The sequence below is a fragment of the Lycorma delicatula genome, chromosome 10, assembly GCF_047948215.1.
Source record: "Lycorma delicatula isolate Av1 chromosome 10, ASM4794821v1, whole genome shotgun sequence".
NCBI classification, from domain to species: domain Eukaryota; kingdom Metazoa; phylum Arthropoda; class Insecta; order Hemiptera; family Fulgoridae; genus Lycorma; species Lycorma delicatula.
Genome location: NC_134464.1, coordinates 56,444,135 through 56,462,081, shown reverse-complemented (window position 1 = coordinate 56,462,081; position 17,947 = coordinate 56,444,135). Strand labels below are relative to the sequence as shown.

Genomic DNA, 17,947 nt, shown 5'->3' with positions numbered 1-17,947 from the left:
CATTTTCAGCACATTCAGTGTATACATTTAACGAAGCCCGTTTCAACAGCGTGACTGAAACCTTCTTACATACAGTAGAAGACGAGATAAAACATAATACAAGTTTTTAGGAATATATATATTCCTAAAAACTTGTCACGCTGTTTTAGAGCACATTTGTGCTCTTTTGAAAGCGTTTGTATTTAATTGTAAAACGTTAACACTGCTGAAAATAATTTCTTTTACAATAGCTATCGATTTATTTGAATAATTACTAATAAAAAACACCAGAAATTTTTTATTAAAATTTGTTTACAATATATTATTTTATTAAACTTAAAGCTAGTACGAGTTGAATCCGAGAAATTCCATTACTTTTTGTGCTTATATTCAAAAGAATAAGAATAAAAGGGGACAAAATTTTTACATTTACTAATTTGAGTATGAAACTTTACTAATTTAACACCACATTTCACTGTGTTCAATAGCTAATAAAATTATTGGAAATTTTTAGTTTTAATTTTTAATCATTTATTATTTTTTGCTTTACACTATTACAATTTATTTAGAAAAAATTATTCAAAATCAGTAGGAAGTTGGACAATGTGACAGTCTCTACCTTTTAGCTTTCGAATGACGTTTTATTGCCGTACATTTTGCAAAATTTTAGACAACAAATTTATTTGATTTACTTCAAAAAATAAAGGGAGGGAGAATTTGATACACCGGTCTACGTAATATTAATATATATGCTGCTGCTATATATATATATATATATATATATATAGTCGGTCGGGGCTCGTTTCCACGACCTGGACCTGGACTTCGGAGCTCAGGTCCGCCTACGACAACCCTGCAGCCGACCCAAGGGCTCCTCGGGTCCACGGGGCCTACTACAGGACCCCACAACTCGCTTCAGTCGTCATTCCCATCTGGCCAGAGGGCTCCGTCCTCTGACGTTCACACTGTTCGTTACCGTCATAGTTGGTAGAATAATACTGGTAAATAACAATTAAAGTATTCAGGATTTATATAAACCTAAAAAAGAAACTTTATTGCAAGAGAGAATAGTAATAATTACGGGAATTAAAATACACACAACTTTGACGACGAATAATTCGTAATTTATTTCTGTTGCCGTGGTGACTTTCTTTTTTTATTTATTTAAGCTTTTACGTTTTAATTTCAAACTACGTATAAGATCTTATTTTTCATTTTGTACAGAATAATCTTTTATACGAAGTGTGATTTAAAAAAAAATATATATATGTAACATCTTAAATTCTTGTAGTTTATGCGTATATATTTTATAAATGGAAATTACAGATGTAATGTGTCGAAAAATATTATTTTATACATACCTGAGTCAATAGAAATTTTTAAGCTGAAAAAAAATTACTATAGCAAATACACCATTGGGATGGGTTCGGAAAAGAAGGCAGAAAAAAGACTGAACTATAATAATGAAGTAAAAGGATTTATTATTTCTTTTCTTTGATAAATATCTTTAATTCATAACTTCACTCCTAAGTCTGCTAGGACCTCGGTATACGGCTTAAAATCTACCCTGTGATAACACGATTGTATCTTGCTAATGATCTTTTTAATTATTCCTTGAATTGCAGCTATGTGTCTAAAGATTTTAATTCTGTTGGTAGTGTGATAATTATTGTTGCTGAAGTAAAGTATGCTCCTTGTGCCAATGTCTATTCCTACTATAAATATATGGTGTGCTTTGAAAGCAATCCGTCGATTGGTTCTCGCGTGATGCGAGAACAAACAAGCTTATGGGGATTTATATATATATTTTCGTTATGGTCTCTTTGGACCGCGTTGAACTTTATGCACAACAGATGCCTTCATCTGTTTTCCCAGAACAATTTCGTCTCGTTTAACTTGTTTTTGTTCATCAGTCCACTACCTCCCAGTTCTTGTCTTATCTGTAAGTTTCCGGAAAATGTGCTTATTAATTTTATCTCTAAACTCAGTTCAGTTTCACTCATCGCCTTCGTTCAGTTGTAGTTCGCTGATATCCTTCTTATCTTCGACGACCCAATTCGTAGTCGATTTCATATTTGTTAAAAAACTAAAGACGACTTCGTTAACCTATCATCCGTCATCCTGAGTATATGACCGTAGAACTTCACCCTTCGTTTTCTCATCGTCGATGTCAGCGGTTCGTTGTTCCCTTTATAAAGTTCTTCGTTACATCTTAGTCTGTAAGACCCGTCTTCTAGTTTTCTTAGTCCCAATATTTTCCTCAAGATTCTTCTTTCACGTATTTCCATTTCCTTCAGTTCATTCTTTTTCCTCTGTAGTTGTTTGTGTTGGATTTATCACCTTTCTTGTGTAGTGGGTGTATCAGTGTCGTCTTCCACTCATCTGGTAGTGTTTCTGTTATCCAGATTTCTTCAACCTTTTTTGAATTTTCTCAGCCATAATCTGTCCTCCATGTTTTATCATTTCGGACATTATTCCATTTTCTCCTGGTGCTTTGTTGTTCTTTAATTCCTTTATCAGTGTAACTATTTCTTTCAGTGATTGTGGTTTGGAATCTTCTTTTTTCTTCTCGCCATTCTTTAGGAATTGCAGTCTTTCTTTTGGTTTATCACAGTTTAATAATTTTTCAAAGTATCTTGCCAATATCTGGCAGTTCTGTTTATTATCTAGTGCAAGTTTGCCATTTTCATCTCTGAAGCAGAGTCCTGATGGTTGATATCCCCGCAGCTGGTCCGTGAAGATCCTGTAAAAGTCTCTAGTTTTATGTTGTTTGAAGTCGCTGTCAATACCTTCCAGAATCTCTTTATCCTGATTTTTCTTGACTCTTCTAATAATCTTAGTGGTATTCTTCCTCTGGTTTCTAAAATTTGTCCATTTTTCTATAGTCCTATATATATGTATATATATATATATATATATATATACATCTCAGGTCCACCGTTCCTGAAATTGTTTGGTTAATTGAAACCCGACCCCCAAAGAACACTGGTATCCACAATGAAGTTTTCAAATCCGCATAAATGTAACTGCCTTTATTATAATATGAACGTTAGAAATCTCGACTTTGAAATCAGCTGATTTGCGATGACGAGTTTACAACTAGACCAATCCGGTGGGTTATGTTTATTATCCCATTCGTAAATATGACAAATGATAGTAGAGTAGTTTGACTTTTCAGTTGTGAAACCCGGATTATTAAAAGCATTTTTGGCACTTCAAAAAACCTTCAATCACATTTCTTCAATTTTCAACATGCTACAATGTCAAATATTCTAAATGTTTAAGAATCATTAAATTTGATGAAATCAGGTTAATTCTTACTCGTAGATCTATAATTAATTTATCTATAATATATAATTTACTTTTTTTAAATATTAAAAAATATTATTATAAGCGAAAACCAAAAGGGGTGTTTTAATATACAGTAAACACTATAAAAAGAAAAAAAAAACATTGAGGGAAATGCTTAACAAGTAATGTAAATAAACTGTTGTATGTAGGCTTCGAAGTGACAATGGCCGTCACACTATATCAAATATGCGGGACCCTCATACATAATAAATTACTGGTAATTTATCATTTTCCTCGTTCTGTAAAGTTTAATTTACCTGAATTTAGATCTGTTTCTTATCTACCTGAACTGAATTTTATATTTCTTTTCTTATTTAATTTTTTTTTTGCCTATTTACATTTATTCAAATCGATTTATAGCAGTTTTCTTTTACATTTTTAAAACTGTTTTATATTTATATAAATCTTAATATTAGAATCTCATTATTTTTTTTATAGAATACATTAATATAATTTATTTTATTTAAGAAAAAATATATATATAAAGCAAATTACAAAAATAAAAACAAGTTTCTGAAAGCGGTTATCGTATTTTTTTGATAAATTTCTCCATTAACATAGCTGTAATTTTATTAATAACCTCTGGTGTCGTTACTTTCAATTACATCTGAATGCTTGTATAATTAGTTATGTTTTTTCAAGGCTGATTCAATTAACTGCACTCTCTTGTAATTATTACAAATGAACGTTGAAAAAACCAACTACCATGTATTATTTGACGTAGATAATAAACAGATAATAACCAATATATTAAATAAACATATAAATGCGTTTATCTATCGATTGATGTCTGTATGTCTCGATATTTTGTAGCCGATATAAATAATTTATACGATCAATTATATTTTCACATGACACATTTTTTTTATTTATCATTAAACTAATCTATATCGGGATAGGTAAATTAATATACAGCAACATTTGTGTTTAAGAAAACTCTCATTATGTTAACTCTCATTATTACTCGTATTAACCTCAATTTTAATAAACTGACGCATTTAAATTTAGTCAAACGTAGTGTTTCTTCATTGTCTGATAGCGTTTTTAACAAATGATTTCCGTCAGGTTCAAATCTTCTTTTCAAATTATTGTTAAATATTGTATTTTTTACTTTTCCGTCTAGATAGCGCTATAGCAGAGCTATAGCTCTAGAAGTGAAAGTATTGTAATCGGTCCGATTTGGTAATATACGGTTTTCAGTGAATAATGTCGTTTTGTTTTCACCTAAGAAACCCAAAAAACTGGACGAAAATTTTCCGGATATTAATGTTCGTGTGTGTGTTCGGTGTTGGCCTCTACATCACCTTATATCTCCAGAACTACTGGGCTGATTTAGACCAAACTCGGTCAGATTACTTCTATATATGGAGCATTGATTCCATTAAATTTTCAACTGAAAATATCAAGCGGTAAGGCTGTAGAACAAGGTCATCCTTAGTATCTCTAGATTAAGGTCATATTTTTTTTAGACACATTTGTTAGCGATTAAAAAAAAATTTGTAAAACAAAATTTTTGCAAAATCACATCCCCACCCTTGTTAAGAGCAAAAAATGCTCTTAACTACTGGTATGTTGTGACGTCAGAGGTGAGCGGTAGAATTAAATAAATGAGTAATATTTAAAGTGTAAAACAGTAACTCGGTCTGGCCGGATCTCGAACTAGATGGTCGATTTGGTACCTGATGCGCTAAGTCTCGCTTCTACACCAGTTTGCCGACCGTAAAAGCGAAAGTAGTTCTATGTAAGTTGTGAAATTTCATTAGTTTAGTTAGTGCTGACCGTCGCCGTTAGTACCGCTACACCCGCGCAAATTAAATACGGTATGCACGCGCGCTTTAGTTAGAATCATTGAATTAAATAAACGAAAAAATGTTATATTTAAATAAAATTATAAATATTTTTAATTAAGTTGTGTATGTGAGCTGTACATCAGAAACAACCTACATTTGTCAGGCTTATTTTAATTGTTGGTAAAAATGTTTAAATCTGTATGAATGATTTTATTTGTAATGTTCAATGATGCTTGAATAACTTCGTAGAAATTTTTATTGAAGTCGTATAAGTTTTATGCTTGAATTATTGATAAAATCAATAATTTACGCCGAATGCCCAATTGGTTTTAGGAATACGACACATTAAATAGACATATATACAAACTGGATAAGCTTATTCAGACCTAGAAATCTACTGATTTTGTTTTAAATTGTGGAACCCTCTTTCGCGAGATAATAACAAAAGCCATAAATAATTATTTAAACGAAATTATAAACTGGGAATGTGTACTACTATTAATAGTTACTAGAAAACAATTTTTTTAAATAGATAAATATTTTTTTTTTTTAATTAGATGCAGTATTTAAATACTTTAAATAAAAATAATCAGACTAAAAAAGTAAACTGTCATAAACAGATTTAATAGAATTATATATCAGCCTGATCATGTAAAAAAAATTGTGTAAATGTATTAAAACACTCAAATCGTACTTTGATTTAGTATACTAATTCTACCTCCTCCTATCTGATCAAGTACAGGATTTATACTCATCAAAATTAAAGCTATTTTTTATTTGGTACCCATTTTCAAATTATTTAATATATATATATAGTTGGAATATTACTCTATATTGTTAGAGTACCACTACTTTGTCGGACCTGGTGATTTCACACTGGGAGTTGGAGGCAGGCAAGGAAATCAAATTCCTACTGGCGGGCCTGCCTGTCATGCCGGACTTATAGCCGGTAGACGGGTGGGCTCTTTAGAGTAAAGGACACATCCCCGTGCCGTGCTTATGCTTCACGTGAATCCTCAATATCCCCAATATCTGTTTCAGTTCCGCCTGGCAGCTGATGAGCTGTGCTTCTGCGGAGGGGTCCAGTCAAATCAACACCTGATTTTGGACTTCCCTGCTCTTGGGGGAGTCAGAGACCGGGACACCCTGGAACTTAAAGGTCAAGGGGAAAATTGGCCACTCACAAGCGGCGAGTCAATGTGGCTAGAACCGCATTGTCGGACTGTGTGGGAGTTCCTTGATGCGGTTGCTTTGTTCAACCGACATCAGTAGTTTACCTAAGGGAAAAGATTCCTACCGCACTGCTGTTTAAAGCTAACCTAGAGATATATATGTCATATCACCAGCCAGTTAAGGCTCCAATCACTTTAATATTCTGGACAGATACTTGCTGGCATTCAGCGACCTAGGCGTGACAGTGAATTGCTGTCTAGACGAAGTCAATTTTAATTTAAGGATGTCATATATATATATTTAGTAGTTGACGGGGTGCGCCTATTATTTTAGCAAATATATGACAAGTGAGCGGTTGGGACACGTAAGCCGGCGGTGTATGGCACCGCGCTTAGTCCGCTCACGCTGTTAGGTAAGTTGTAGGAGCTATTTAGGACACTGATCGCTAAACTGTTTCGAGGTTGAATAGCCGTTTGTGGCACAGACATTCGGTCTTTTGTTTTAGGGCGACCGAATGAGTTGGTGGCGGGAGAAATGCTACGCAAACCAATTCACGTGGATCCGGCCTGGGGAGAAGGTGAAAAAAAAATAATAAGTTGGGGGTCAGCATGAATGACATCGGTAAATTTTCATTTCTTTGGCTATAATTTCGACAAATTGTGTAAGTTCATAATATCATAAAAAAACACCTTTAAAATTCTTACGAGATAAAATTTTATTTAAATTGATATTTTTAAACTGTTTTATATATTGACATATTAATTGAAAGATGCATTTCTTTGTTTTTTTTTGATAAAAATATATTCTAATTCTTGTTATTTTTAGTACGCTAACCTAACTAGCCTTGAAATTTGTTGCTTTTACTGAACCGACCAAAACAATAAATATGTTAATCTGCAACAAATTCATTGTTACGGCGGAAACTTTAAAATATATATATTTTTTTAAATATACTTCATTAGCTTTATGTAAAAAAAAACAATAACCTAATCACAACTCGCGCAAATGCTTTTCTTTTATTCTCATTAAAATTACGCTTATTTACATAACTTACAATAAACAGATTTTCTTTCGATCGGTCTTACCCAGGATCGCATCAGCAAATTCATTCATATCCATTTAAATTTTTAAACGTCATAAAACGGGTTTGAACTCTTGTCTTACAGCGTAAATAAACGGCTGTATTAACACTGGACTGTACATAATTTATGATATGTTTATAAATTTTAATCGAGTTTTCCCAGTAACCTTAAAGTGAAAGACGGTTGGATTACTTTACAAACAACGCTATATCGATAAAGTATGTAACGTCATCGTGAGTTTAAGCGTAGTAATACCATCAGGAATGAAGGTTTCCATATCCCTTTTTCCTACCGATCACCGATTAACAATTACTATCACATCGTAGAATACAAAGAAAATATTAACGTTTAACGGCGAATGACGATTTATTACAGCGTATTCTATCACCTGCATATTTTCCATTCCAAACTGTAAAAAAAGAGTGGATAACCCTTTAGGATCGCCCGGTAGCCACAATACAAATTTCAAGAGCTATTACAAACATTTTAACTCTAATTTTATTAATTAATAACGTCAACTATTTTCCTAGAATTTAAAAACTCTATAAGTATTAACTAATATTTTGTTAGTGGCAAGCTAGCGTCGAAATTTCATGAACCAAATTTTATGTCATCTTCCGTATAACGTATTCACTCCATAAAAATTATAAATAAAATACTTAAAATTTATAAAAAAAATATTTAATAAAACAAAATAATGTATATATATATATATATATATATATATATATATATATATATATATATATATATATATAAACGTAATGAATTTTAAAAAAAGAAGGGTACTTATTATGTATTAATCCCACCGCAGCTACAGCTTTATTTAAAAACTAAGTAGTCAATCGGATTACGGTGGGAAATGAACAGTCTCTTTATTAATTTTAATAAATGGTTATTTATATTTATTTATTTTATAAATATAATTTAACCAAACTTAACCTATGCTCGCTTCGCTCGCTAACCTTGACTAATTAACACCGTAATTTTTTGAGTATTTATTTAATAAATTCAGTAATTATTGTAATTATTTATTATTTAAATAATCAAAACACTCCTGTTAATTAGTCAAGGTTAGCGAGCGTAGGTTAAGTTTGGTTATATATTTATAAAATGTTAAAATATAAATAACCATTTATTAAAATTAATAAAGAGACTGTTTTGAATCTATGTTAAACTCTATATCGGCCCATTTTCCACCGAAATCCGATTGACTACTTTGTTTTTGAATAAAGCTGTAGCTGCGGTGACGTTAATACGTAAGTACCAAAAAAAATTTTTTAAATTGTGTCGCTTCCTTTGTTAATATATATGAACAATAAATACTCAACTGATATCAGTCGACCGGTTTTAGCTATACCTCCCAAAAAAAGAAACTTTTTCTTGGGAAATGCTCACGTTCTATCTTCTTCTCCAGTTTTTGACTCCTCATTGGATTACAATTTCAATTTTAATTTATTTATTTAACGATATTTGGTCAGTCGATAAACGTAGTTTCATTTTATTAATCTGTCCATAAATTACTTATAGCAAGTTATATTCTTTAATCGACCAATATTTTGACAAAAAGTAAAAAAAATTTAAAAAAACATTTGATGAAAATAAATATTAAAAAAAATAATAATACAATTATTTTGTATTTAAATAAACATTAACGAATGAGAAGGAGCTATCGGTTACCGTTGAACGATAGTGAAGAAGGCAATAACCACGCCTTCTACTCCGCCCGCTTACATAGATATAGCACTTCATTTACTTTCTCCGCCCACTTAAACGCTTTCTTTTTTATTTAGAAGACAAAAAACCGCTTAAAGAAAATATTCTTTAGTTTAATAATCCTCATTTAAAGAAAATAAATTAAAAGTTAAAAAAAAAACTTCCTTAATTTCTTTATTAGTCTTTACATATTTTTAATTAAAAAAAAATTAACTAATAGCACAACCTACTGCTACTTTTTACGCATGATTAAGAACTAATTTTTATTGCCAGGCTTTCAGTATTATTTTACGATGACTGTTTGGATATAGCTACGTAATCGGTAAATCCTGCTGTTATTTTTTTTTTTTTTAATTAAAATATTACCTTGCTTCGTGCTTCTGTTGAAATATATACAAAAGACTGAAGCTTTGTTCTTTGAAGGAGTAATTTAGAAAGAATTTTTATCGGTATAACCTTGACCATTACCTAGAGGAATATCTAATAGTAAAGGTTTTAAACCACTAGTTTTCAAATTCGAGTGTATTCTATTTTATTAAATAAAAGTAAAAAAATTCAATGAACGACAGTACTTACAACAATCTTTCTATTTTTCATTTTTAATCTTTTAATCTATGTATTCGCCAACAATACAAAACTGCAATAATAATGTTTTATACACGTACCAGGAACAAAGAGGTAAAAAAAGCGTACATTTTTATATTTACAACAAAACAAAACCAATGACAATGTATTACACTCGGTGAGAATTCTTTTTCTACAGATTAATGGCTAACGGTAAGTCTTTATAGCTATGATGAACACTACTTAGGGAGTGACCGCTCCATAATTTATTATCAAGCCCGACCCTCTTTTCATTAATATATATACATAAATAAGTTCTGTTCACATGCGGGTCTAAACTCAAAATACGTATAGTTCAATGTGAATCACGAACGCGTTTATTTTAATAAAATATACTATCTTTTTAATAAATTTAATGCATCTTATTTATCAACCTATTAATTTAATTTAAATCACAATAGAAGAATATACGCTTGGATAAAGCCGGGAGATACTGCAAGGTATCAGATAGATTATATCTTGGTTAAGCAAAGATTTAGAAATCAACTCGTCGACTGCAAAGCATATCCAGGAGCAGACATTCATAGCGACCGTAATTTAATGATAATGATTCGGGTTTAAAAACCTAAAAAAGAGATGTCAGATGAATCGGTGGAATTTAGAGAAGCTTTAGGAAGAGGAGGTAAAGAAGATTTTTAAAGAATATAGAAGAAGAATGGAAGAATGTTAAAAAGGAAATTTTTAAATCAGCAGAATCGAACTTAGGCGGAACAAAGAGACATGGTAGAAAACCTTGGATATCGGAGGATATATTGCAGCTGATGGATGATCGAAGAAAGTATAAGAACGCTAGTGATGAAGAAGGTAAAAGGAACTATCGATAATTAAAAAATACTATAAATAGGAAGTGCAAATTAACGAAAGAAGAGTGGATTGAAGAAAAGTGTTCAGAAATGGAAAGAGAAATGATCATTGGTAAGACAGACGGAGCATACAGGAAAATTAAGTGGTACATAAGTTAAAATCTAATACTGTGTTAAATAAAGATGATAATCCAATTAAAAATACGAAAGAAAGTGTTGATAGGTGGGTGGAATATATTGAAGAGTTATACAGAGGAAATAAATTACAAACTGGTGTTATAGAGGAAGAAGAGAAAGTTGAAGAAGATGAAAAGGGAGATACAATATTCGAAGGATCTAAATTTAATAGAGCATTAAAAGATTTGAATGGCAAAAAGTCTCCTGTGTTAAACTGGATACCTGCAGAATTACTGCGCAGTGCCGATGGGGAAGAGATTATACAAACTGGTGTGTAATATTTACGAAAATACGGCGAATACATGGAAATCTGCTTTAGTGATACTTCTACACAAGACTGGAACGTAGGAAGAACTGACATATTTTTCTCCTCTGACTTACCTACAGAATATTACAGTTCTCTTACAGAATATTAGCGACGGATTCCTTGATTGTTTTCTCTTCATTTCAAGTGGCTCTAGTTACCAGGCTACGTTAATTCTCAGAATAAGCGGCACTGGGCCACAAAACCCAAATCATTCGATGATTTGAATATTAGTGTTTGGTGAAGAATTTCTGGAAGCTGGATCATCGGACCAATATTTATTAATACCGCGTCTATTTACAATTTTTGGAAGAATTTACGCATAAATTGACTGCAGAAGAACTTTTTTATGGGTACTTTTAACAAAACAGAATGACTTGCCACACTTCTGGCAAGATTCGAGGTTTATCACGCGAATCCTACTGAGATTTAGGATCCTTAAACGAAGGATAGAGCAATCAGTAAGGATTTGTGGCCTCTCCGACCTCCAGACATATCACCGGGCGATTTTCTCTGGATCTATCTGAAAGGGATAGTCTACAAGAACAACCCGCAGACATTGGAAGAGTTGAAAGACAACATACGACATGAAATTGCCAGGATTCCAGTTGGAAAAATGCAGAAAGTTTTTCTGAATATGATTCGCCGCGCTGAAGTTTGTAAAGCGGCTGGTGGTGAACATTTTGAACAGAAACTTTAAAATTATATTGCAACATCGTAAAAATTTCTTTTTTCAAAAGTACTGCAATCGAAGATCAACTAATTTAATAATTTTTTTCTTTTCATTTTTAAATATTTATTTCCTGGAGTCGGTTTTATTTGGCCCCTCTGCAATACACTTTTTTCCGTAAAAGCTCTCTTTTCTTGTCTGTTTCCTCTGTCGATAAATCCGTGATATTTAGATTTAAACTCATTTTTGGGAACAGTCTCGTGGAAGGATCTAACATTTTCTTTTTCTTCATGGATAATTACACCGCTATGAAATTTATCTTTCGATTGCTGTATCCCATTTTCCATATATATATATATATATATATATATATATATATATATATATATAAACAATGGGAGAATAGAGTACATCCTTATCGCGTTAATTTTTATACGCCTTTATTTTTCTTTCACTCTTATTGTTCTTTCAACACTTCTTGATTTTTGTACAAAATATATTGAACATTTTTTTCCTATATATTTCCAACTTTTATATAGTCCAATTTTTTTTAAATATTAAATTTTATTATAGTTTAAATAGGCACAGAAAATGAAATTGAAATAAATAATAATTTTGTCTTGTAAAAATCATAGAAAATTCATATTATTGTCGTTCACGTCTAATATTACTTTTTTACTGAAAACTAAGAATCTATATCCAACGGGCTTTTTATAAATGAAATACTTAATTCTTACCTTTTCTCGACAAAAATCAACCCAGGGTTTTAACCTACATGATTTTTAAATAAGTAGGATTAAATTAAAAACATACCCTTCCATCATACGCAATTTATTCATAAAAACTGAGCGTGAAAATAATTAAATATAACACGCTTATTATATTTTTGACACGTTATATGTAAGTACATAATGAGGAATTACACGATTTTTTTTTTGCAGTTTATTCATTTTGATACAAATGATGATTTTGAGTGATTCGATGAAATTATGAAAAAAACAATTTATGATTTATGTCTACTAAAATTTGTAAATTTATAAATATAAGATAATTACATTTAATTTTAGTCTTTAAGTTAAATAAAAAGTAGTATATTTTTGTAGATATTCATCGTTTATTCAAAAAAGAAAATTCAGTATGAAATAAATTAATATTTTTAAATTCCGAAAATTAATTACGATTTCATATCTTTTATTGTTTATTACATTTATGACATTTTCTTTTTGTTTTGACCGTCAGAAAAATTGAAATTAACTGCAGAAATACGTCATGAAAATAAAACTATTGTTTACTAAGTTGTTTTAACATATACAGTCCATTCGCCAGGTATACGCATTTAGTGTAAGATTTGCAGCAGCTTAGTTTCTTTTCTTGACACAGAAAGGTAATAAATAAAAACCTTTATGATTTTTACACCGTTTACAACGTGATTGTTTGTGGTATGTATAGCTTATAATTTCTACATTGATGCAACTCGTTCCAGAAACGTGAGTATTAGAAAAAAAATAATGCGTTGTCATTTTTCCGTTTTAACCATTAAATTTCGTTATCACTCTTTTTTTTTTTAAGCAAACAGCATTTTTATACGAACAGTGACTGTCAAGATGGAATGCTTCCAATTAAAAATTAATAAATTAATGAATTATTTTACTTTCGTTAATCAATAATAATTACTAAAATCAGTAACTTTCAACGTAATTCTCTGTACAGATTCTATTTTTTACTACTGGATGAGACTCAGAAATCTGATTTAGCAAAACTAGTAAAAAATTGAATTTTTAAAATTCATTTTATCCCGTTATTCTGAAACAAAAATTGTATATAAGTCGGGCTGGAAAAATATCAGAAAAAATTTGAGACGGATTAAATTTATAAGTTTATAACATCATAAATTTATTTATTTATTTAGTTATAACATCATAAAGATTGAGCGATCGATTATCGAAGTAAAATATCAAATAAAAGCGCTCTAGAGAGATTTTAAAACATACAAATAAAAAACTACAACTCAATGCCACCGTCTGTTATATAAATATCTTTAGAATTTATAAATATTAAAAATAACACAGGCTTATCGAATGTTTTGTAAAATATAACATTTTAAAAGTTTCTGCCACATTTTATAGGCGTATTCCTCTCATCAAAATTGTAGAAAAGATACGAATACCTGGAAACGCTTTCTTTTCGAGTTACTGTTATCGAAAGATGTAGCCGGTATTTTTGTTTTAAGAATCATAAAAATTCTATATCCTAAAACTCGAGAACACAAATTATTGTGCAAAATTAGTGAATTTGTACGCAATCCTACACGAAAAATAAAGAAATAGGTCTCAGAACTGAATTTCTAGTAATTATCCATAAAATTATTGGAAAACCCAAAAATTTGGAATCGAAAATGACCTTTTGTAGGTTTGGCGTAAATTTATTTTATTAAATTATCGATAATCAAACAAAAAACATCAAGATATAATTTCTAGAGCATTTATTTTAAAAAAATCAATCTAATTAAATTCAATAAAAGCAGAATAAATTAAAAAAAAATATCTTTACTGAAAAACAAGGCGACAAACAAATTTTGAAAATCTTACACTACAAATGAATAAAAACTGTCTTTGTGTACGTACGTGCACGCGTGCATATATGCGTTGGAATAATTTTTATTTAATTTCAGAATCGATTCCGGTAAAAATACGTTAGGATATTATTCTGTATACTGGGGGTAGATATAATTAAACGTTTGAAATCTTCACCTACGGGGTGGTGATACGAACATCAGAATTTAAATGAAAGCTGTTTTTTTATTTTATTACAGGTTCTATTGTAATTTAATAGTTAATTATTATTATTAGTGTACGATGAATGCCGTAGGTATGTTTAAGTCTTCGATATATATTTTAAAAAAAGGTGAGGAGAACTTAATTTCAGTTATCGCTTTTCAGTTATCTCAGAATAGCATTCCAATAAAAATTTTGTAAGATGACTTTAATTTTCTAAGATGATAATTTTTAATGAATAACTGTAATATAATAGATAACTTTAAATTATAAGTATATTTTTTTCTTAGCGATTCAACTCGTATTGCTAAAAAGTGGTTAAAATCCACCACTAATTCCAAACCATGAAATGTATGAATTTCAATAACAGAATTATGTTTATACGAACTTTCTCTTTGTTATGATGAGAGGAATACGCTCATCAAGTGTTTTACATAGACAGTTCTATATAAATATGAAATAAATTGAAAATGCAAACAAAAATTCTGGTTTTATGAAGCACTAAAAAAATTCAATCTGCTTCTATTAAATAAGAAAAAAATTGAAAAAAGTAGTGAATTGCGTGTGAACAGTTTAACTGAAAATAAAAGAAGATAGAAAAATATATTCTGTTTTATAAATAGAAAAATAAATTTTTGTAGCGCTTCATAATTGCTTTTGGTTTAAAAAAAAAATATATATATATATATATACACACACACACACACACATTTCTAATATTTTTAGTAATCGGTTTGTAATTGTTTATAGTGATTATTTATCATTGAAAAAAGTATCTGCGTATAGATTTTGTATTTTCAGAAAAAAGGTTTTATATAACTTTGTTTGTTATTCACTCGATAATTAATATATGGTATACTCAAATAGATTTATTAAAATAAAAAAAAAATTGTCATTAAATATACATAAATTCGATTTTATAAATTATTTATTTATTTTGTTCACAGTGCTGGAAAAGCTGTCAGCAACTACAATCAAGTTTCAACAAATTATGTTCGCAAAATGTGAAATGTGTAAGTATTTCAAAAATAATCCATTTAAAAAAATTATAATTTGTCATAAGCAAATTAATTTTTACAGTAATCTATATAAATAAAAATGTAAATGTTCGTTTCTTCGAAATCTTAAATCTACGAAAGTTCTTCACCAATTGCTTTGAAATTTTGATACAACGTTGCATTCGAATACGCGCGTATTTTTATATGCCTACTATTTATTAAAAGCGTTTATTTAACTCGCTTTAGGAATAATGAAATCTTGCAACTGCTATATCTTTTGATCTATCGCATGAAAATCAATGAAATTTGGTACACGTATGTAACTTCGATGAAAATACAGCACTACGGTGTCGGAATTTGATATGAATCACCCCCACGCCACCACGCGCAACCCCTACGCTAAATTCATGTATTTAGTTGAAAATTTTCATTTTTCATGAACTATCATATGAAAATGATTGAAATTTGGTACATGTATGTAACTCCGATGTGTAAAAACAAATATTTTTACTTTTTTTTAGTCTTAAAAAAAAATACAAAAAAAATTACAAAAATATATTTGATTACATACAAAAAATATTTTTAAAAAAAGCTTTTATTTAACTAATATTAATATTAACATTAATAAAAAAAGGAAACAAATTAGAAAAACCCTATAAAAAGTAAAAAATATGAATTAAATCAAATTGAGAATTTTAAACAAAAAAATATAATATATTAACAAACACAAAAATGCAAATATAAAATACTCTTTTCATAACAAACAGTTAAGAGTTTTATTACACGTATTAAAAAGTACGAGGGATATCTCTAACGTAAAGGCCGCTGGGAGATTCCTCTCCTTAAAATTGGCGAACCTATGTCGTATATGGCCACGCTAGTAATGCACACACTGCATTGTCTGTAAATAGTCGCGTTGTAGTATCTTTGATTACGTTATAAAGTGAATAGGAAAATCAATGTTGACCCCGACTGACAAATACGTGGAGTCATACATTTTCTAAACCATCAAAACTTTAAGCCTGCTGAAATTAATAGGCTGGGTTGCTGTGTACGGTGATAATATAATGAATGAAAGAAACGTCCGAAAATGGTGTGAAAGGTTTAGAAATAATAACAGAATTAATGTGCCCGTTGAAAATCGTCCAGGAAGCCCCTTTATAATCATCGAGGACTTGTTGAAACGTGTCGAAGATTAAATCAGAAAAGTAAGTCTCTCAAAGATTTCCAATCTGGCCCTTCTTTTTCTTTATGTTTCAAGAGATGTTATCGTTCGCATTGTTCATGACCATTTAGGCTTCAGAATGGTTTGTGCACGTTGGGTGCCGCACGTCTTATCGGGACAAAAAAATCCGAACGGGATCTACTTTGGAATCTTTGATGCGCTACACAGAAAAAAGATGATGAGTACCTTAATCCAATTGTTACCGGTGATGAAACATGGATTTCGTATAACACGGCAGAGAGAAAACGACAGTCAAGTGAATGAAGTCATCCTCAATCACCAACCAGACCGATAAAGGTCAAGCCACAGCCATTTGGACGCAAACTGATCCCTACAGTCGTTTATGATAGTTTTGTAATGCTGATTGATTTCATGCCATGTGGAACGACTATAAATTCAGAAGCCTACTTCCAAACTCTACTTAAGTTACGGCACGCCATTCAAAATCGGCGAACTGGGCCGCTGATCGACGGCGTCGTCCTGCTGCACGATAATATACGTCCACACGTTGCGGGTTCGACACGTGATTTACTGAAAACATTTGGATGGGAAATTTATGATCCCCACCATATAGTCTGGACTTAACCCCTTCTGATTACCATTTTTTGGGAAAATTGAAAGAATTTTTGAGTTGTAAACAATTCCGGGATGACAATGACGATGAACTTAAAAAGGCTGTTAATCAATAGCTAAATGGACTGGCGGAAGAAGAATTCGACGAGGGTATATTTTGATGCTAATGTATCGCTACGATAAATTTCTTAATTGATGTGGTGATTATATAGAGAAGTAGTATAAGGTATATTGCTTAAGAGAAATAAAAAAATATTTATAAAGTATTCAGAATAAATGTTTTCACAATGAAACGGTCTTTATTTTAGAGATAACCTCTCCTAAATTTAAAAATAATTTTGTTTACATCTTTTATTTAAAACTTAGTTCGATTAGACGGATTATAAACGGATTAAGCGGTTAGCATTATTACTGAATTCAAGGTTCCATAATTACTGCGATTATAAATTAAGAAAAAATCATCCATAAAGTGGAACTTTTGATTTCTACCGATCAGTTGTTTATTTTATATTGCCGAAATAAAACTTTCATTAATAATAAATAATTATATCAAGAAAAGAGTTTAAAAACTACATACGCGTTACATTTCTAAAACTGTTCCTTGTTTCGTAAAGAAGTTCATACTAATGATGTGCTCTGGAAAACAGAAAAACGGGTGTAAGATTTACTGTACTTTTTCTGTAACGACTATTCTTCGTAACGAATAGT

The 17,947-nt window shown here is 30.5% G+C and overlaps 1 protein-coding gene across 1 annotated transcript in view; it reads left to right on the top strand.

Annotated features, from left to right (window-relative positions):
- Nucleotides 1-17,947, top strand: part of LOC142331542 (uncharacterized) — a 123,500-nt gene that overhangs the window by 68,315 nt on the left and 37,238 nt on the right. The window contains exon 3 of the mRNA XM_075377530.1: nt 15,391-15,456. Within this exon, the coding sequence (XP_075233645.1) occupies nt 15,391-15,456 (66 nt within the window). The remainder of the gene's footprint in view (nt 1-15,390; nt 15,457-17,947) is intronic.